This window comes from Podarcis bocagei (genome assembly GCF_964188305.1).
Source record: "Podarcis bocagei genome assembly, chromosome: 6".
Classification (NCBI taxonomy): domain Eukaryota; kingdom Metazoa; phylum Chordata; class Lepidosauria; order Squamata; family Lacertidae; genus Podarcis; species Podarcis bocagei.
In genome coordinates this window covers 7,554,342-7,576,541 of record NC_138130.1, presented here as the reverse complement: position 1 = coordinate 7,576,541, position 22,200 = coordinate 7,554,342, and the positions used below count along the sequence as shown (strand labels likewise).

The following is a 22,200-nucleotide window of genomic DNA, read 5'->3' as shown; positions in this document are numbered from 1 at the left end:
AACTGACCGAAACGGAAGTCTGAATTTATTGCACCTTGCAAAAGTGTAAAAGTCTTTTTCATGCCTGTCTCAGTTCGTTACCCTTCAGCTGAATGAATAATCGTTTTAATAATATCATCAGCATATTGGTACATGCAGCTCAGTATTCCCTTCTGTGCAGCCATAAGGTTACTAGGAACAGATTGTATTGTTATCCTTTACTTGTCATTCCGTTTGACTACACATCTATAATGCATCTTCTAACACATTAGCAAGTGCTTCTCTTAATGTATTGTTTGCATAGTCGCCGACCCTGTCTTGGGCCATGGATGTGTAAGACAGAGGCCCAGATGTTGGAAGTCTACATGCAAAATTGCCTGCGGCTGCGCATGGGCTTACTGGGTTTGTGCAAAGGCTGAAAGATGCATGTGTGGCTTCTGGTGTTTTCTAGGAGTACCCACAGACAATATCGGAACTAGATTTGAATTTGTTGCATAAATATTCTTCAGAAAAGAAAAGGCAAGCAAGTCAGAACATTGTGTGGTCAAGAACTTTGCGTAACTCAAAGACAGTAGCATAATAAGATCTAGGGTTGCCTGTTTTAAGGCCTATACCAGGTTTATTACAACTTAATCCCATAATATTTCATAAAAGTTATACATTGCTTGACTGCATAAAAACTTCATTTTTTATAAGATATTTATTAAGATTTTCAGAAAAATTACAGAATAAAAGAGAGAAAAAAGAAAAAAGAAAAATACAAAATAAAAATAGTTTTAAAAACCCAGTTCAATCTTTCTATCACATATTTTTCATTTGCTTATTTCCTGGACCTCTTCACGCCTTCCTTTTCTGTATTCCAGTTCCAATTGTTAATTCAGCAAATCCCTCCCCTCTTCATTCATCTTAATCTTCAATTTTTAAATATTATAACTTTATTTTTTTTTACCTATTAATAACCATTTTCTCATATTCCCTTATAGCATTACAGCAAAAGACCACTTAGTTTCTATCCAACATCATTCTAACATTCATTAATTTTACAGTGTTTCTGTAAATAATCTTTGAACTTTTTCCAATCTTCTTCCACCGACTCTTCTCCCTGGTCTCGGATTCTGCCAGTCATTTCTGCCAGTTTCATATAGTCCATCACCTTCATCAGCCATTCTTCCAGGGTGGGTAGATCTTGTGTCTTCCAGTACTTTGCGATGAGTATTCTTGCTGCTGTTGTGGCATACATAAAGAAAGTTCTATCCTTCTTTGGCACCAATTGGCTGACCATGCCCAGGAGAAAGGCCTCTGGTTTCTTCAGGAAGGTATATTTAAATACCTTTTTCATTTCATTATAAATCATCTCCCAGACTGTAAAAAACTTCAGAGTCCTAACTGCTACTGCACCAAGCAAAATGCAGCACATAAGCCTTATATGGAAGCCAAAAGGGGTGGAATCTACACACATATTAAAACCATGCTGGAAATGCCTTTTTTAAAGCATTTTGAAAAAAATATATTGACTTTTCCATAAGGCTCACCATCGCCACCTAGTGTCCCATTGTATATTGCACTTAAAACACACTTAAAAGGTTTTATAGCTGAGTCCAGGGACAAGATAAACCTCCTGGATTTACTGCTGCCTGAGACTGCAAAGATGGGTTTGCAGGGCTCAAGCACCTAGCAGGCCACAATACATGGCTTTGGGTCTGTGTTTGGCTTAGTGGCCTGCAAATTGTAAGTGCTTCAACTAATTGCAGATAATTGAAAATGCGCAAGTAAATGTATCATCAGACAGCAGGATTGTGCAATGGCTGCTTTGCCTCCTCCATGAATTCAAGGTATCAAAATGGTGCAAATGCAAGTACGTACATCACAAAGGTCTGATAAGGTACAATCCCTCTCAACAATGCTTAGTACAGGCTGCATATATTGGGTCTTTACAAGTTGAACTTCTGTGTGTGTGTGTGTGTGTGTGAGAGAGAGAGAGAGAGAGAGAGAGAGAGAGAGAGAGAATACTATAAATGAGCATAGGGATTTAGTGAGTAACAAGCAAAGTGATGGTTTCTTACCTCAACAAATGTGCGATCAAATTAGACATGGGGGAGGCAGCAAAGGAAGGGGAAGAAGAAGATAGGGGAACGACAGTGAATAGTGGCTATCAATAACATTTACAGGAGAACAATGGTATGGGCAAGCTTGGCAACACAGTTATTTCCCAGAGAAGTCTCACTAGCTCCTGACTATTAGTCACAATGGTTCAGAACAGTATTCAGTGAGTACCCAGTGCTGGGGATGAGCAATCGACGAACAGAGAGAGCTTCAGGCTCTGCTTATAGAATCATAGAATCATAGAATCATAGAGGTGGAAGAGACCACAAGGGCCATCGAGTCCAACCCCCTGCCAAGCAGGAAACACCATCAGAGCACTCCTGACATATGGTTGTCAAGCCTCTGCTTAAAGACCTCCAAAGTAGGAGACTCCACCACACTCCTTGGCAGCAAATTCCACTGTCAAACAGCTCTTACTGTCAGGAAGTTCTTCCTAATGTTTAGGTGGAATCTTCTTTCTTGTAGTTTGGATCCATTGCTCCGTGTCCGCTTCTCTGGAGCAGCAGAAAACAACCTTTCTCCCTCCTCTATGTGACATCCTTTTATATATTTGAACATGGCTATCATATCACCCCTTAACCTCCTCTTCTCCAGGCTAAACATGCCCAGCTCCCTCAGCCGTTCCTCAGAAGGCATCGTTTCAAGGCCTTGGACCATTTTGGTTGCCCTCCTCTGGACACGTCCCAGTTTGTCAGTGTGCTTCTTTTATTGTGGTGGCCAGAACTGGACACAGTACTCCAGGTGAGGTCTGACCAGAGCAGAATACAGTGGCACTATTACTTCCCTTGATCTAGATGCTATACTCCTATTGATGCAGCCCAGAATTGCACTGGCTTTTTTAGCTGCCGCGTCACACTGTTGGCTCATGTCAAGTTTGTGGTCAACCAAGACTCCTAGATCCTTTTCACATGTACTGCTCTCAAGCCAGGTGTCCCCCATCTTGTATTTGTGCCTCTCATTTTTTCCCCCCAAGTGCTTATGAGCTTCCCAAAGGCAGGGTTAGCTGTTGCAAGGGAGAGCAGAGGAGCCTTTGGGGCAGAAGTCCAGGCTTCATTCAGAAGAATGAGCAGGAGGGCCCGCAAACACAGTACAGCTGGCTTAACACATTTTGAATAAGCAAAGAAATGCACATTATCTTCTAAAAAGCAACACACACAGCCCGGGAAGATTAAATCCAGAGTCTAAAATAACCTAACTGCACCTCTGAGAGACAGCACCCTAAACAAGGTCAACCTCAGGACTGTTCCGGTAAAGCAGTTGTCATGCGCTTAGTGTTGGTAGTTTTGAGTTGCGGTTAATGTTTTATGCAGAGCCAAGTGGGAGCTGAAGAGGATTCTATTGTGCCAACATTTGAAGAGTAAAGTGATTACCTGAACAGTACTTGCCCATCCAACCATTTTGAAAGAGGCAGGTCAGGAAAGAACGCTGAGGCATGCAGAGGATGTAAATACTTTCAATTTCTGGTCAACATTACAAAAAACAAAAAAAACGAACAAAATCTTTATCTGCTCCGTCATTCTTTTCATGTTCTTTGGAGAAGTCAAGGGCCAAGTACTGAGAAGACACGCCGTTTCTAATTGAATTCTAAAACTATACAGCTTCATAAACTCACTGAAGTGAATACGATCATATTACCCAATGATTCTGGCGAGTCTTAAGTCATTTTGTCTTCCTGCTAACGGGGGAAAGAAAAGAAAAAAATACCTTGCATGCTCATTGTAGGAGTCATAAACATGGATAATTATGCATAATTATGGAGATTAAGTTCCAATTAAGGTTCAATTTCTGTAATAACCCTTTCTTTTTTTAAAAAAAAAATTCTTTAAAGGTTTTTCTTCTTCTTCCAATAGCAGTAATGAAGACCAGGGTAACTCAGGTTAGTGAGCATTCTGATAAACACCATCGTTGTCAATTTGGGTTGTTTGCATGCCCTGCGGTTCTCCAGCAGCGTTTAGTATTCAAGTGTATTATTCCTTTTGCTTCAGCAACTTTTAACAATTCCCCATAGCAGCATAACAGTGCAGATGTTTTATATTGTACAGCAAACACTCTGTTAGCCACACTGGAAGAGGCATAAAGGTGAGGTTTGCCTTTTGAGAGAAAAGAATTAGGTATTTCCCCCCCAAGCTATTTCTATGTTTGCCAATTCCGTTACACCTAAAAAAATGACCTTTAAGTCTCCTTGTGCCTGAACTTAGCAATGATTCACCCATTACTTTAGGTGGTGATGAGGGTCATTGTGAGACATTTCCCCCTTGCCTATTCCCGAGTTGCTACTGACATTTCACATGAAAGTGAAATTTGCAGACATGCCATCTCATACAAGAAATGTAAAGTAAAGTAAGATGTTCCTACTCAAGCCGAACATGTAGAAAATCATTGACAGTGTATATATAATAAACAAAGACCAGTAGAGCTGAGCCAAAACTTCTTCTGGGACATTTTTCTGACAATATTTCTGAAGTTTTTCTTTGCTTAGGGTCTTCCTCTTTCACCTGCCTTTACCTCTCACACAGTTTTAACTGTTCTTTCATTTATAAAAATACTTGTGTACCACAATTTCATTAAAAAATCAAAGCAATTTCATACAAAAATACATAGACACAATAAAAACCACATAAAAGTTAAAATCAGAGCTCATCAGCTAACTGTCCCAAAAAATATTCTCCTAATCGTCCGCATAAGCCTGGCAGTTTTCAGCAAACATTTGAAGGTTAAAATAGAATATGACTGCTGAACCTCTATTGGAAGAACACTTTGCAGGTCAAGGCTGACTACACTAAAGACCCAGTTTCACATGCATGTCAAATGAACCTCGACATCACCAGCTCAGGGGACAACCAATGACACTCCTGCCAATGACTAACCTGAGATATAAGAGTTCTGGCAATCCCGAAGGTGACACAACTTGTTCAGGGATTTGTAAATTAATATAAGGATCTTGAACCTAGCTCAGTAGCGTATGGGCAGCCAGTGCAGAAGCTTTCACAATGGTGCCACATGTTGTCAGCCACCAATCTACACCATGGTCTGCCCCTGGACTGAGCCAACATCTACTATCGCAGCCCAAGGTCCACCAATACTTGAGGAGTCACATATTTCCCTTCTCTCCACCACTGCAAATTCTGACAAAAGATTCCATTTTATGCAAAAGAAAGCAAGGAAATAAAGTCTAATATACTATTGTCAGTTACATAATTTATTCTGACTGCTGAATTTGGCTTGTCTTATAACAAAAAAACCCCCAAACTAACTATAATTTTGAAAGAGGTGATCTGTTTTCCAGATAGTGTTCAGAGATTATCAGTCCTCACAATATAAATCTGTATAATTGAGAAAGTGTGGCTCTCTGTTGAGGAATGTCATACAAAACTCAGAGAAAGATGACACTGAAACATGTATTCTGTCTTACACACATTTTATTTTATTTAAAAGCTTTTATAAATGGCTTAATATTTTGTATATAAAATCTCTAAGGAGAATACAAGAATACAACATGAAAAATAAAATAGTATCATAAAAGCCAATAAAAATGTGATTAAAAACTAGAATTCAGGAACAACGTGGGGCAATCTTTCTTTTAAAGATAAACACAACAAGGCCCAATCTTTAAGAGTCAGGAAACACCTGGGCCAAAAAATGTCTTTACTAGATGCTTACCATGTTTAAAGATCAAACATTTTGAACCTTTTGGTGTTTGGGTGTGGACTCAAAGGTTTATGGGATTACATATTTGCTGCATTAAATCAATGGACAGGGCTTGCAAATAAAATTCTTTTACTGGCTAGGACTGCCCATGGAACCATCAAAAGAGCCATCCTTGTAATAAAGAAATTATAATGCACCAATAACATGCTGGAAATATTTAAAAGATCTGGGTGTGCTGTGATATTTTAAGTTTTCTTTTATTCTTCAATTATAGTTAAGTAAGAAGAAGCAGCCCTATCCTTACCTTTGTTTCCCTGCAGCTGCCTCTACAAGTTCAGGCACTTGGGGGCACATTACTTTTAAAAGATCATCATCAGAGATCGGAGCTCTTTCCTGACCTCTGCGAAGGGACCATTCAACAGAAGTCCCCAATGAAATGCTGGTGTGCATCTGAAAGGCAACAAAGGTTGTCAGCAGATGGTTCTTTCAATGTACAATATGTCACAACATTTCCTCCGCAAGGCCCTTTCTGGTGCATTCTCACTAGGGACCAGGTCAGTCTGGATCTGATACCCCTGTCAATCATGCAAGCTGCCTGCAAGCCAGGAGTGCGGTTATGATGGGCAAAGATCAATGACTGTCCTTCAAAACACTGTAGTACTTGACCTCACCTTGTACAAAACCCGGTGGAAGGAAAAGAAATTCACTTCTCTTATGATTAACATCTAATGAGCACAAGAGATCAAGACAGGCACAGTTGCAATCCATGTTTAATTATGAAACTAAGTGTCAGTTCTCCTGAAATGGAAAAGGTTTAGGAAAAAGTGAGCATCTGAAGATTGGCTAAATGGTTACCACTAAATGGTCATCACTTGTCCCCATAGAGACAGTCTGAGGAGGCAGTAGGAGGCCAACACCTCGGTCTTACTTTCTGGCAAGACCTGTTCCCACAAATGCCACTCTTTCCACACATCTGTTGGAAGTGAGAAATTTAGTTCCCAAAACTGACTTACTGCGTGGGCTCAGTAAAGGAGGCAGTGAGAGGGAGAAGCCACACTTTACGGCCAAAGCATTTATACTTCCCTGAGAAAGAACACTGTGAAGTCTGAAAGTGTTCAGTGATAATGCTACAGCTTTCACATAGCATCCTTTTGCCGCAAATGGCAATTAAACATAATAGTTAACCTAAGGGGGATGTATGGAAATAAGAGCTGGACCATAAAGAAGGCTGATCGCCAAAGAATTGATGCTTTTGAATTATGGTGCTGGAGGAGACTCTTGAGAGTCCCATGGACCGCAAGAAGATCAAACCTCTCCATTCTGAAGGAAATCAGCCCTGAGTGCTCACTGGAAAGGACAGATCCTGAAGCTGAGGCTCCAATACTTTGGCCACCTCATGAGAAGAGAAGACTCCGTGGAAAAGACCCTGATGTTGCGAAAGATGGAGGGCACAAGGAGAAGGGGACGACAGAGGACGAGATGGTTGGACAGTGTTCTCGAAGCTACCAGCATGAGTATGACCAAACTGCGGGAGGCAGTGGAAGTCAGGAGTACCTGGCATGCTCTGGTCCATGGGGTCACGAAGAGTCGGACACGACTAAACGACTGAACAACAACAAAGGAGGACTTGTGTAGACAAAGACAGTATATCTGGCTGTATACCATCAGGGAAGGACTTTTGCGATCTGCCTTGCTTCTGAGCCTTTTAGAGGCAAGTGGCTCACCACTACAGGAAACAGGATGCTGGACTTGATGGGTGTTTTGTCTGATCCAGCCAGGGCCACCCCTGCCATTTGGCAGAATCAGGGGAGGTTCATAGGCCAGAAATTGGCTTTACCTGCTGAGCAGCAGCCTGAAGAAGCAGAAGGCAGTGTGACTCCACCTGCTGCTGATCAGCCTTCTTGGTCCTGATGTGAGCCAGCTGCCTCCAGCTTTCTTAAGATGGGTTTCCAGCCTCAGTCAGTTGCTGGAAACAACATTTGTTGTTCCTGGCTAGACCTTGCTGCTTCTTGTGACCTTGGACTCTTGGCTTCCTTGACCCCCGGACCATCTGACTACATGAACTGAGATACTCATGACCTTAAGACTGGACTGAACCTTGCATACCAACTCTGCCTCCAGCAAGTACCCCCCTGAGCCTTTGCTGGTTGGCTGGCCTCTCCCACCACTGAACTGTGCCATGACTACGACAGGGGGTGCATCAGGTCACAGGTGCCAGGGGCAATAGATGCAGCCTCCCACCTTTTCTGATTCCCCTGGCTGCAACTCTTCTGTTGAAGGACAGAGCTATGTGTCAGTGGCCTATCCTCCACCCCAATGACTACTCCACTGCAATCAGGTGCGGTGGGGGCCATTAATCCTGTTGCTCCCGTTGCTCTGTCCCAGCTCCTGCCAACCCAGCAGTTCGAAAGCACACCAGTGCAAGTAGATAAACTGGCACCCCTGTGGCAGGAAGCTAAACGATGTTTCCGTGTGCTCTGGCTTCCATTACTCCGGAAGTGGTGTAGTCATGCTGGCCACATGACTCGGAAAGCTGTCTGTGGACAAATGCCGGTTTCTTCTGCCTGAAAGCGAGATGAGCGCCACAACCGCATAGTTGCCTTTGACTGGACTTAACCATCCAGGGTTCCTTTTTATTTTTACCTAATCCTGTTGCTACCATTGAAGTGTATGTGCAATGGGGATGGGGTGCCATCAGCAAAACGTGCCACACAGGCCCTGGATGCAGAAGGGCATTTCTTACATTCTTAAAAGCTTGCAAAACACAATCAAAGTCTTCTGTCCCATTTTGATACTGTGTCCAGCATTCCCTGGGCCTCTGTTTTCAGTTACGGACTTCGTGCAGAGACCGTGCTAAGTAAAACACCTGGTGTTAGAAAGCAAATCAAACAGAAAACATCTATTATGTGGAAGGACCTTTATTATAACGTCGATTTGGGGATTCTACAAAAGTCTGGCCTTCTAACCTCCTACCATCTCTTCTGCTGCAGCCAGTAACTAATAGCCAAACAACAGATGACACCCCCAAGGCTCTGTCTTTTGGCTGTCACTTGAAGGAAAGTGCCTGCAGGTAAAACAAGGACACTGAACCTTCCTTTTTCGGGTGCTGGCTAGGAGTCCTGCTGGCAGGACTGCCCTCTGCAAATGCATCAAAAAGAAATGATGAGCGGTATGTAGAGGGGGACCTAACATGGAGAAGTGAGGAAAACAACAGAAAGGCATCAGTCGACCACTAATAAATGTAGATGAAGGACTATGTAAATGGCTGCTTCCCACAATTATTCCGGAGTACATCTAAGATTTTGTAAGTCTAAACATGTAAGATGGGAATACAATGAACAGGTATCTGAAGACACAAGTATTGCTCAAGTATTAGGGAACTGTGATTGGCTGAAGCAGTGGTGTGTATATACCTGGAACGTGTGTGGTCTGTACAGCAGCAGCTGCTTTCATCTTGTCTCTTTCCAACCACAAGGTACATACCAGATCAGCCAACTCCTCAACTGCAAGAGTGAAGTGTGCCACTGATATCCATTTGGCCAAACTGGGTGCTTCCTGAACCAGAAGCTTGAGAAACTCCCGTTCCCTTCCTACCATCCACATTCAGTGCCTCGGTTCCACTGAACTGCCCAGCTCTCTCTCATTCCTCATTCTGCCACAGTTGTTAAATATTATTAACAGTTGTGACGTTTTGCGAAAATGCAAAGGAATGTGGAATCGGCATGTCAGCCTGTTAATGAACAGCGCCGTTCAATGGACAGATCATAGCTAAAGGAAGAAAGAAAGCTTCCTGCTATAATTTCAACAGGATAAGCAATCAATCAGGCTGCCATAAATTCAGCTCCCAGAGAATTTGAAATATTCCTTTGGGACCAAACCTTGCCAGGGTTGGGCATACACACATCTGCCAGAATAATAATGTGGTAATTACCCTTCAGTCTTATTGTTTATCTTGTACGCCATCTCCAAACGCTTCTCACATAATATAATACAATTATGTTTTTGCTAGATAATCAAGGTTGTCATTCTTTATTTCACTTCTTTGAAAAGTTGCAGAAATCTTTGGGGTGCAGAAAAGAAAAATCCATAATGCATACATACGCCGAGCTCTGTCAACAGCTATTAGCTGTGATGGCTAAGTGGAACCTACACATTCAAAGGCAGATCAGAATACTAGATGGGAGGACAAACCGGCAGAAGTGTGGGTTGCCTTGTAAGTCCTACTTCTGAGCTCCCCAGAGACATTGGTTGACACCATGCTGGATTTCATGGACTTTTGGCCTGATTCATCCAAAGGGGAGGCCTCATATTGCCACATAACGCAAAGCAATGGGCATTCACAGTATAGACCAGAGGGATGCAATGTGGTGCCCATTAGCACCAGCCATAATGGCCAGTGGTGACAAATGATGGGAGTTGTAGTCTAACAACATTTGGAGGAGCACCACATTGCCCACTCCTGGTACAGGCCAACAAATGAGATCTGCAACAGCCTGTTGCCTGTGGAGTGCTCCAGTTCACTGCTCTTTTTGGAGAGCCAGTCATGCCCTCTGCCAGGATACTCCATTTCAGTCCTCCTCCCACATAGTTTTCCATTACTCCTTCCCCCGCGCCTGCTAGCAGACTATGACTATTTCATGGCCACTGAGTATGCTCACAGCTCCTGAGTCTGTTGGTACCTTCCTTTTTGTGCATGGGGGGTGTCAGTCTGCCTAACAAAAGCATTGGCATTCATGCCTGAACTCCAGTAATAAAAAAAAGTGATAGATAAGACCTTCTGCACTCATCCAGATGGCCTACCTTGCATACGGCTTGTTAGCATGCCAGGGCTCTGGCCTGGGCAGGAACTATACTGGCATCCTAATATGGCACACACAAGCAAGAAGATCCAATTTAAATTAAATGGCTGGTACATGGTAATTCACATGGATAATGTGCTCAGCATCCATATTTAAATTGTGCCGAAATTTCAATTATCCCAGTGGATTCACCTTTGAGATAGATGTACCTTTAATCTCAGTCCTCAGCTTAATCATTACCTCTGCTAGGTACGTTTCTCATAGCATATGGTCTGATTTACACATCCATGTTCATGATTTGAAAACTGCAACTTCAAGAGTCGGCTCGCATTTTTTTACTAGGCCATCAAGCCCAGATAGGATGTCCACATCATCTTGGGGCAGGCACAGTCCTTTACAGTAGAGCTGGTTAACACTTTCAGTCATCAAGGGGAAAGTAATGAAGACGGTTGCCCTTGAGTGATATGCATACATTGGTTCTTCTTCAAAATGGGAAGCATAATGGTTCAAATCGCAGAACTGAACTGAGAAATGAGATAAGGAAATGCTCGCTGCTATCTTCAGGGACACCCTGAGTGATTCCACAACTGCACAGCAAAAGGACTGCATAGTGTTTTGGCAAGAGGACGAATATCCCACTGGCTTCCAGGCACCAGGCTAAGTCCCTCAGCTTGGAGAATTTAGCTTTAGTACACTAAGACGGCCTTAGCTTTGTATTTTAAAAAAGGAAACAAGTTTGTTGCATTAATATTTAAGCCAGGATTGGCTAACCTTTTTCGTATGAGGGTGGCATTCACCCTTGGCTGACCCTGTGGGGTCAGTATGGGTGTGACACATGCACAATAAGGGTGCACATGCGCCCTCACACACAGAGAAACACGCAGCTTCCCCTTGCTGAGCTGATCCCTGTATTGCTGCTTCCTGCTCATCAAATGCTTGACATGCATCATCCAAGGAAGGGAGCTACCGATTCCTCGCTGCTCATCCAATGAGTGACCTGGTCATTTGGACAACTCTCTCCTAATCTCTGGTGCTTGGCAGTCTGGTTTTGAGGAAGAGAAGGGCACTTGTGTTGCTCTTCAGGCAATGTGGGGGATATTCCCTTAACACACTGCAGTAAGATTTTCTGTGAGCTGCAAAGCCTGTGGAAGTTACAAAAGAAGTGAAGTCATGACACAGTCAGGGTGATGTTTTGCAGGGCCATCCAGTGGCGTAGCGTGGGGGGTGCAAGGGGGGCCGGCCGCACCGGGCGCAACATCTGGGGGTTAGGGTTAGGGGGCGCAAATCCACGGGTTAGGGGGCACAAATCCACGGGTTAGGGGGCGCAAATCCACGGGTTAGGGGGCGCAAATTACTTGCCTTGCCCCGGGTGCTGACAACCCACGCTACACCACTGGGGCCATCTTAAGCATATCCAGCGCCATGGTGCAAAGATCCCTTTGGCGCCTCGCTCCCCCATTTCCCAGAGTTGTTGACCTTTTCCCAAGCCTCTGTGGGGATCACTCTGCTCCTGCGGAGGCTTGGGAAGGAAGCTTCACCCTTCCAACTATATGGCTGGCAGGCGTGCAGCTTCCTTCCCAAGCCTCCGCGGGAGGAGAGCAATCCCCACAGAGGCTTGGGAGGCAAGCTGCATGCCCCCCAGCTCTATGGTTGATGGGGCACAGCTGGTGGGCGTGCAAGGAAAGGGGAGGCCGCCGGCAAAGCCACACAGCTCCCCCACTCGCTGGGGCGCCCCTGAGAGGCCAGCGCCCTAGCGCAATGCGCCAGTAAGCCCAATAGGAAAGACGGCTCTGATGTTTTGTGTGACACAACTCCAACATTTCACTGTGATGTGATCGCTTGGCAGAACATAGGCAGAACACTAGCTTAAATATGGGGTTTAACTTAATACCAGAACACCAGGTTACAAGGTTTTGCTGTGGGTCTCCTCCTACTTCTCTCCTTAAACCTGGTAGAAGGAAAGCAAGCTTTTAAAAGTGTTTTATGTGGTTGCCAGATCACATGATTGAACTAAACATGTTTGAATCTATCTAAACTTCCGCCCACCCCCAATTACCCTGGAACACCACTTTTGGGGGACTTACTGTGAGCTGCCGTTTTGAGCTGGGGTTGTGGACTTAATGCTGGCTGAGCTTGGAATGGGTCACCTGAGCTGGAGATTTGTTGTGCCCTAAGCTGCTCATGCCAGCAGATCTTGCCATAGTATTGCCCCCTTAAACTAGGTTCCATAGTAACACACTAGCAAAAATTAAATAGGTATTCGTCTCCCAGTTGATTGCTCCTACAATTAGCATACATTGCCTCCAGCTAAACTAAAAATAAAAGTCATTTTCCTGAATTGGTGTTCAAATCAAATAATAAAAGAGGACAATAAGAAATCTGTCATGATTATAGGGGTCACCTAGAAATTTGCAGACTAACAGCAGGTTCTAACACATTGAGGTTGAATCCTGGCAAGACAGAAGTACTGTTTTGGGGAGACAGGGGGAGGAGGAGTGTGGGGGACTCTCTGGTCCTGAATGGGGTAACTGTGCCCCTGAAGGACCAGGTGCGCAGCCTGGGAGTCATTTTGGACTCACAGCTGTCCATGGAGGCACAGGTCAATTCTGTGTCCAGGGCGGCTGTCTACCAGCTCCATCTGGTACACAGGCTGAGACCCTACCTGCCCAGGAATGTCTCGCCTGAGTGGTGCATGCTCTGGTTATCTCCCGCTTGGACTACTGCAATGCGCTCTACGTGGGGCTACCTTTGAAAGTGACTTGAAAACTACAACTAATCCAGAATGTGGCAGCTAGACTGGTGACTGAGAGCGGCCGCCGAGACTACATAATACCTACATTGGCTCCCAGTACAGTGGTGCCTCGCAAGACGAAAAGAATCCGTTCTGTGATTCTCTTCGTCTAGCAGTTTTTTCGTCTTGCGAAGCAAGCCCATTGACGGATTAGTGGATTAGCGCTATTACCGGCTTTTAGCGGCTTATCGGATCAGCTGATAAGTGGCTTAGCGGCTTAGAAAAAGGGGGGGAAGGGAAAAAAACCTGCAGGAACTCGCAAGACATTTTCGTCTTGCGAAGCAAGCGCATAGGAGATTCGTTTTGCGAAGCACCTCCAAAACGGAAAACTCTTTCGTCTAGCGAGTTTTCCGTCTTGTGAGGCATTCGTCTTGCGGGGCACCACTGTACATTTCTGAGCACAATTCAAAGTGTTGGTGCTGACTTTTAAGGCCCTAAATGGCTTCAGTCCAGTATACCCGAAGGAGCATCTCCACCCCCATCATTCTGCCCGGACATTGAGGTCCAGCATTGAGGGCCTTCTGGCGGTTCCCTCACTGCGAGAAGCCAAGTTACAGGGAACCAGGCAGAGGGCCTTCTCAACAGTGGCACCTGCCCTGTGGAATGCCCTCCCATCAGATGTCAAAGAAATAAACAACTATCTGATGTTTAGAAGATATCTGAAGGCACCCCTGTTTAAATAAGTTTTTAATGACTGGTGTTTTAATGTATTTTTAATCTCTTGTTTTCAGTCGCCCAGAGTGACTGGGGAAACCCATCCAGATGAGTGGGGTATAAGTATTATATTGTTGTTTTATTTAGAAATATCTGGTGTGCAGCACAGGAAGCTGTTTGTTATCAAGACAGACCATGGGCCCATCTAGCTCATACTGGCGGTGACTTGTAGGGTTTCAGACTGCAAGTCTTTCCCTGTCCCAGTGGCGTAGCGTGGGTTGCCAGCACCCGGGGCAAGGCAAGTAATTTGCGCCCCCTAACCCGTGGATTTGCGCCCCCTAACCCTAACCCCCAGATGTTGCGCCCGGTGCGGCCGGCCCCCCCTGCACCCCCCACGCTACGCCACTGCCCTGTCCTATCTGCAGATTGAACCTGGAATCCTTTTCATGCAAATCATGTGTTCTATCACTGAACAACAACCCATTTTAAACACATTTACCCCAAAATTAGCAACAGACAGCAAATGCGGATGTCAAATGTTTGTATTAAGAAATGCCATCTATTAAATACTTTAAAATTCTACTAAATAACATAAACCTCAGAAACAGAAACAGGTTTTCTGTCAGCATAGCAGCCTTGCGGAGAATAGTGTTGAGGTCCTTAATGAGTTACTTAGAAGTACTTAGGGCTTCATTCTCAGTACGAGCTCTAGATCTCAACGCTTAACTTGTTAGGTTGATACTACATTAACTTCTCAACTTCCACAGCTGAAAAGTCTGCAGGGGGCAAATATTTAAATACAGATGTGTATTTAAAACACTTTCAGACTGTAAGCTTCATGGGAGCAGGGAACCAGGGCTGCCATACGTCTGGATTTCCCTGCTTTGCCCTGGATCTTAGACAAGTCCATTGAAAAATCACGTTTTTTGGCATTTTCCTGAAGAAAAGCTCAACAATTTCAGGGTCTTCCTAAAAAGCTCAAGAAGTTTTGAGGTGTCCTGGTTTTTACTTTTTGAAATATGGCAACCCTATAAGAAACTTGTATTAACCACTAGCAATAGCAATAAGATAAAATATACTGGGGATAGAGCTCATATAGAATCCTAGAGTTGGAAGAGACCACAAGGGCCATCGAGTCCAACCCCCTGCCAAGCAGGAAACACCATCAGAGCACTCCTGACATATGGTTGTCAAGCCTCTGCTTAAAGACCTCCAAAGAAGGAGACTCCACCACACTCCTTGGCAGCAAATTCCACTGTCAAACAGCTCTTACTGTCAGGAAGTTCTTCCTAATGTTTAGCATAGCATAACTTCCTAAATAGTTATGCTATGCTACTGGCAGGGGACATATTCAGCCTAAGTGCTTGTCTTACAAGTAATAATAATAATAATAATAATAATAATAATAATAATAATAATAATAATTTATTATTTATACCCCGCCCATCTGGCTGGGCCCCCCCAGCCACTCTGGGCGGCTTCCAAAAGAATATTAAAATACTATGATACATCAAACATTAAAAGCTTCCCTAAACAGGGCTGCCTTCAAATGTCTTCTAAAAGTATGGTAGTTGTTGTTCTCTTTGACATCTGGTGGGAGGGCGTTCCACAGGGAGGGCGCCACTACCGAGAAGGCCCTCTGCCTGGTTCCCTGTAACTTGGCTTCTCGCAGTGAGGGAACCGCCAGAAGGCACTCGGTGCTGGACCTCAGTGTCCGGGCAGAACGATGGAGGTGGAGACGCTCCTTCAGGTATACTGGACCGAGGCCATTTAGGGCTTTAAAGGTCTCATAAAGTAGTCTCATATAGGTCTAAATATCCTCATGTAAGCCTGTGGCTACCATTTACTTCAGGTGGGAAAGTAAAGTTCTGCACTTGGGGCCAGCACAGCTGTCTGGGGAAGTCCTGCACAGTGTCTCCTGACCCTTGGTGGCCTAGCCACCATGCAAGAGAACCAATGGGGGAAGCAGAAATGTTCTTTCTCCACCTTCTGAAATTAAGCTCCAAGATTAGCAAAAGGGACATTCATTTCCACTGCCGCCTCCCAATACACACACACACACACACACACACACACACACACACACACACACACCAGGAGCCTAATCTAAGATGCAGGGGTCAGCAAACTTTTTCAGCAGGGGGCTGGTCCACAGTCCTTCAGACCTTGTGGGGGGCCGGACTATATTTTGAAGGGGGGGAAATGAACAAATTCCTATGCCCCACAAATAACCCAGAGATGCATTTTAAATAAAAGCACACATTCTACTCATGTAAAAACACGATGATTCCTGGGCCAGATTTAGAAGGTGATTGGGCCAGATCCGACACCCGGGCCTTAGTTTGCCTACCCATGTCTAAGAGAAACATTCCACCTCCTCTCTCAAACTTGATGGGTTTTTATCTTTTGAATAGTAACAATCACCAACAATCACCCTCTGGTTCACTTCTTGTGGGACTCTGAGTGAACTTGGTAGAATTAGGGCTGTGGTTTAAGCAGTTTCATTTTCTGTCAGGCTGGCGCATCAGGCGGCATCTCAGTTCCCCACCCCTTCGACTTCCAGCGACATCACCCTGCTATTCAGAGCAGCTTCTTTTTACATGGTGTCAGTATTATAATGGTTTACCAATAATAACATTTCTGTTTCTGCTTGATTTCCCAGATGCACACTTTGGGAAATAGAATGGAGAAGTGTAGTAAAAAGCTTGGCAAATGCAATTATCCCGATGGAAGGAAATGTGACAGAGCTCTAAGTACTTGCACCATATTAGAAAAGGGAAGTGGGTAATTGTTCATATGACAAGAAAGAAACCAGGCCGGGACCACCTGTCACCCAGAATGTTGAATGGAGCCCACCAGCTACAGATGGTCACTTGTTGAGGGTGCTAAATGAATGGCCGTTTAACTCTTTCCACCATGTGATTTATTGGATCTATGCCCCACCCACTCTGCCCCGCCCCCAGAACCCTGTATACTCCACCGGGGGCGGGACAGGGTAGCAATTGCCCCCCTCCAATCCTATTAAAAAAAAAGTTGGCATCCTAGATTGAAATCTGTTAACAGAGGTCTTTGCTTCTTTGCACAGATGGTGATTTTGTATACCGAAAAAGGAACAAATGTTCTCAACTTTACATTAATCAAATTCATGTACCCTATAGAGACTTTTCACAGGTGGAGAGTGGGAAGATAGCAATTGCTACTACTAATTACTATGAAGTTCAGACCCATAATGCCCCCCACTCCCGCTTTCTCGGACCTAACAATTTTTTGAGAGTAGTATTATGTGGCAGCAAAAAGGATGCCTCTTCCAAATGTCGATAATTGAATCCTATCATCTAAGCATTAGTATATAAATATTACAACATCTACAAGTTTATGACTTGGGTTGCTTGACATTTGCTTTTGCTTTAGCGCCAAAGTAAGAAATCAGCAGGAGACTCGCAAGGCAGTGCTCTAAAAGACAATATTCAGTCCAGACGGGGAGAAAAAGATTACAGAAAATAAAAAGGTGAAATTTTGTGCTTGAATGTGTCATGGTATGAAGCATCCATACACTGGGGGAGGTGTCTCTTTTTTAAAATACAGGGGTTAAGCTACCCCAGCTGATCAATAGTTATAACCTACAGCCTCACACCAGAACTATCACAAGGGTGCATAGTCTTTTGAATTGAATAGATTAGTTAACTCTAAATGCTCTCTAATCACCCTGTTCATGGGGCCATCCTCACCTCCTGATAAGCAACTAAGGTCGGCGGGGAGGACAAGGCCCTAATTCCAATCCTCCAAAATGGCTAGCTAGCACTCCTGAGTCTGCTATTCCCTCCCTAGCCCCTTTTCATTCTTTTGGTAAGTGGGGAGATCATGCATTGCCCCACACCCCCAATTAGCTGGATTTGGCCCAGAAGCATGCAGTTCCTCTACGAATCCATGGCTTTGATGGTGACTATCTAATTGAGTAGCTGTAGTTCTTCTTGACTGATTAATTTGGAATCCAACAATGATGTTTTCTGTATTAAAGTTCTTCTTCTTCTTTGGTGATCACTCGTAGCAGAGTAAGATTGTCTTCCATAAACACGGTTTTAACATTGAGTACATAAGTGACTGTGGAGGCCAATTCTGGATCCACACGTCCTTCCACAGTGGGGACATTGGTTTCCGGGCGGGAGTTGATCATGGTGAGGGTTTGCCAAGTGTGCCTTCCTCTTGGCATGTTTCTCCCTTGTGTTCTGAGTTCAAGTGTCTTCAAAGTCCATGACACCTTTGGTAAAGACTTTTCTCCAACTGGAACGCTCGCAGGCCAGTGTTTCCCAGTTGTCGGTGTTTATACTATTTTTTTTTAGATTTGCCTTGAGACAGTCTCTAAAACTCTTTTGTTGACCACCAGCATTACGCTTTCCATTTTTAAGTTCGCAATAGAGTAGTTGCTTTGGAAGACGATCATCAGGCATCCGCACAACATGACCAGGCCAACGAAGTTGATGTTGAAGAATCATTGCTTCAACACTGGTGATCTTTGCTTCATCCAGTACACTGATATTTGTTTGCCTGTCTTCCCAAGTGATGTGTAAGATTTTTCGGAGACAGTGTTATTAAAGTTAAGGCATCGTGCACACTGGACTGGAGGAACACTGATTTCTCTTTGACTATTTGTGTTTATTATTTGTGCGATGGAAGTAATTGGACCAAATTGTGGGTTTTCCCCTCACCCAAATAGCAGGTGCAGTGAGGTCACCTGGACCTGGGCCAAAACCATCTGTCCTCCACACTAGGGTCCCATTCCAGATCAGGAGTGGGTGAAGGCAACACTGGCAATTTCTTGAGGGGAAACTATGTGATTGAAGTAACTTGTAGTTTAGCCCTGAGATGCTTGGTGATGTGGGCTTTCCCTGACGTGAACCCAAATCAGTTTTTTACATGCAGGGTAGGTATTTATTTGTACAGCTTGTCAACTAGTCCATTCATTTACATTCTGCATGTTTCACAAATTTGTGCTCAAAGTAGTTCAGAAAAAACAAATAGCCCACACTTAGAAATACATAAATAGCAAAATCATAAATCATGATAAAGGGATGGGGAACCTGTAACCCTGCAGGTGTGACTGGACTACAATTTTCATTCTTTCCCAATCCTGTGTTAAACAAATTGCCCCAAGCAAAGGAAGATACTTCAGGATACAACAGTGTGTAATGAAAGGAGTCAGGCTTAGCAGGTAACCATTGATGGGAGGAGAGGGATTTTGCAAATACGCAATATCCCTCCCCCTTCTAATCTCATCTGTGGCATGGAGAGCATGGAGTGGATCTACCCAAAAGTCCACTTTCAAGGGCTGAGCAGAGCGCTAGCCCTTTACTGTCAATCAATCACCCTTCTGTTAAACTAGTTGCAGTACAGGAATATCAAGAGCATTAGTGGGGGGTGGGAGTGGGGAGAGAATTCAAGCCATCCATTTCCCCACCTGCAGCTCAAAATGGTACCGCCTTACAGGACATATGTGATATCAGGCTGCTGGCTGCTCTTCTAAGCCAGACGTCTTTTCAGCTCACAGCTGTGCTACACAATCTTGTTGCATGCGAGTTTTCCGAGTGTCATTCTTACATGGAAGATTGCAGCCGTAGAGGATGAAAAGGCGGGCGCTCTCTTTCCCCCCCTCGGTTTAGAATTTCCTGAGATTAAGTAGAAAGTGGAAAATACACAGTGGTGCATCTTTGGGATTTAGGTGTGTATATATATTACATAGCTTGTAGAAAGCTTCAAAGCATTATTGCAGCCTATAAACCATGTTCTTACAGAGTGACTAGAGCCATATTGAAACCTCCTGCAAGAAATGAAGTCCTGATGATAATCTTTACTTCATTGACCGTGTATTCTTTTGCTATCTGTTTCCCTGCCAACTTTCCCATTCTCTGTTTCAAATGCTCTCTCTCCCTGCTAAGATCTGGGGATTCATAATGTAATGCTCACATCTGGGTAATTCAGACTCTGTACTGATTATCCCATTATGCTCTGCAAGACTGTAACTCAAGCCTCATCTTAACAGAAAATGCTCTTTTAAGAGTTCCTTTTTTGGGGGGGAGATTATGCTAAGGCTTTTATAATTCTCTGCATTGCAGAAGGTGTAAATAATATATAGTTTAGGGTGAAGACAGATGTAGGATTTTAGGAGCAGTCAGTCACAAAAGGGTCTTCATCTGTAGTATGTTCATCTTCACAACTTGAACATACCAGCTCCCAGTCCTGCCTGTCACCCCATGTGGGTGGTGGGTGGGAAAACTGTCTATAAGCTACATATGTAAATCATATCTATTTCTATCTATCTTGCAATATGCATATCTTTCATCCTATTTTAAAAACCATAAATATATTTGAAAGCATTCCATATCAAGATAATGTAACCTTAGGAAATAAAAGCAAACTATGTGTTTAGGATTAGAGCTGGTGTAGGAACTAAGAGTTCTGCTTTGAAGAGACAAGTCTTTCTTTAAAATAAAACCTCCATCTTTTCTTTACTAGGTAGCCTTAGGGCTTATCCATACTTCCTCTTCTCCCTCTGCTTTCCCCTGGGGAAAGTGCTCTTTAGTGCTCAATCGGAGCAAACAGCAATTCAGGTTTCCAGTGGGTTTTCCCAGGGGAAAGTAGCAGGGAAAGCGGAAGTGTGGATGAGCCCTGAATTACACAAGAGGGTCCTAATTCCAGTTCAGCCCTGATTGGCACTTAAGGTACCAAACTGAGTATTGTCCCCACTCTGTCAATGTGAGTCGTGGTACTGATAACCGCCATGTTGCAGGTTTGATCCCTGTATGGGACAGTTGATTATTCCTGCCTTGCAAAGGGGTTGGACTAGATGATCCTCAGGGTCCCTTCCAACTCTACAGTTACATGATCCTATGATTCTATGTCTGAGACACATAAGATGTTTGCTATAAAAACATGCAACGAAAGCGGTAGCCCACTACGAGTCATGTGCAGTGGCTCAGTCTGTAATTCAAGCAATGCCCTGCTCCATTCTGTTTCCTTCACTCAAAAGCATCACAACTGTATTGCCACACACAAAAAAACCACACTTTCTGCATGTGCGAGCAGACACATATTTGCTTGGCTTAAAACACAGGTGTGACTCTTAAGAGGGAACCTGTGTGTTTTACAAGCACCGTTTAAAAATACTGCAGGAGCTTTTTTGTGGGGAAGCAGTGCTGCAAACATAATTAACATGCTGGCCCATTTATTTTGCTGTCTCTCATTACTTTATACAGCTCCATAGATACTCCACAGAATTTCTTTTTCTGTTTTAAAGGAAAATGTTGATACAACTTTTAACTGCAGCTGCATTGCTATTCACCAGTAATAATTGCTACTGGGGAAGCAAAATTGTTTAGGGAAAGCAGCTGATATAAATATACCGACATTCTGTGCCAACAACCTCTATCTTTAGCCATAGGCAAAGAAGGTCAAGGATATAAAACAAAGAGCAAAAACTCAATTGCACTGCAGATTTAGCTACAAAGGAAGGGGAAGGAAGATTCCCTTGGCCAATGCAAAACCGTGCACCATCTGAACACTCACCTTTCTCATGTTCTTCCTTTCTTGCCAACTTGTATCATTGCCCATATTTTAGAAAGTTAATCCAGCAGTTGTGAATTACCCCTGTTCAAGGGCATCTCCCTTGTCTTTTGTCCAAACAGGAGTGTTCTGCTTGCTGGGCCTCCGCAAGCAACAGGCCGCTTTAACTAATCCACTTTTCTTGAGGGCTGGCACATTCCAAGTACAGCACATCACAATGCAAAGAGAAGCCATCACCACGCAAAGCTCCATTTGCAAGCAGGAATGCCAAATGAGCAAACAAGTGGCCTGCTTTGGGCCATTTAAATTTAATGATCTGGATCATTCTTCCCATGTAAGGTGGAAAAACCAAGGCTGAGTGTGCCAGCTTTTCTCATTGGATGGCTCCAAGTCATGCAGCATATTTATAATTAAAACCAAGTGCCATTAAAATTACATCAATGTCATAACAGTTACTGCAAAACAGTATCAGATTCCCCACAACTATTCCCTCGCCTGCCTATAGGAAATGCTGCACGGTTTCTACTTTGTGGCAAACATCAGCATGTATTTAATTTCACATTTCACTGTAACAGCAAACTTTGGGCATGTTATGAGATGCGCTTTATGAAATATTGAGGGGGAACATGAAAGCACTGCTGTTTTCCATGGTTAGCACCATTTCTCAAT

At 43.9% G+C, this 22,200-nt stretch overlaps 1 protein-coding gene across 1 annotated transcript in view; it reads right to left on the bottom strand.

Annotated features, from left to right (window-relative positions):
- LOC308589418 (uncharacterized protein) overlaps positions 1 to 22,200 on the bottom strand; it is a 193,570-nt gene that overhangs the window by 25,482 nt on the left and 145,888 nt on the right. Inside the window, exon 4 of the mRNA XM_081198676.1 lies at positions 6,035 to 6,180. Coding sequence (XP_081054802.1) covers positions 6,035 to 6,180 — 146 coding nt within the window. The remainder of the gene's footprint in view (positions 1 to 6,034; positions 6,181 to 22,200) is intronic.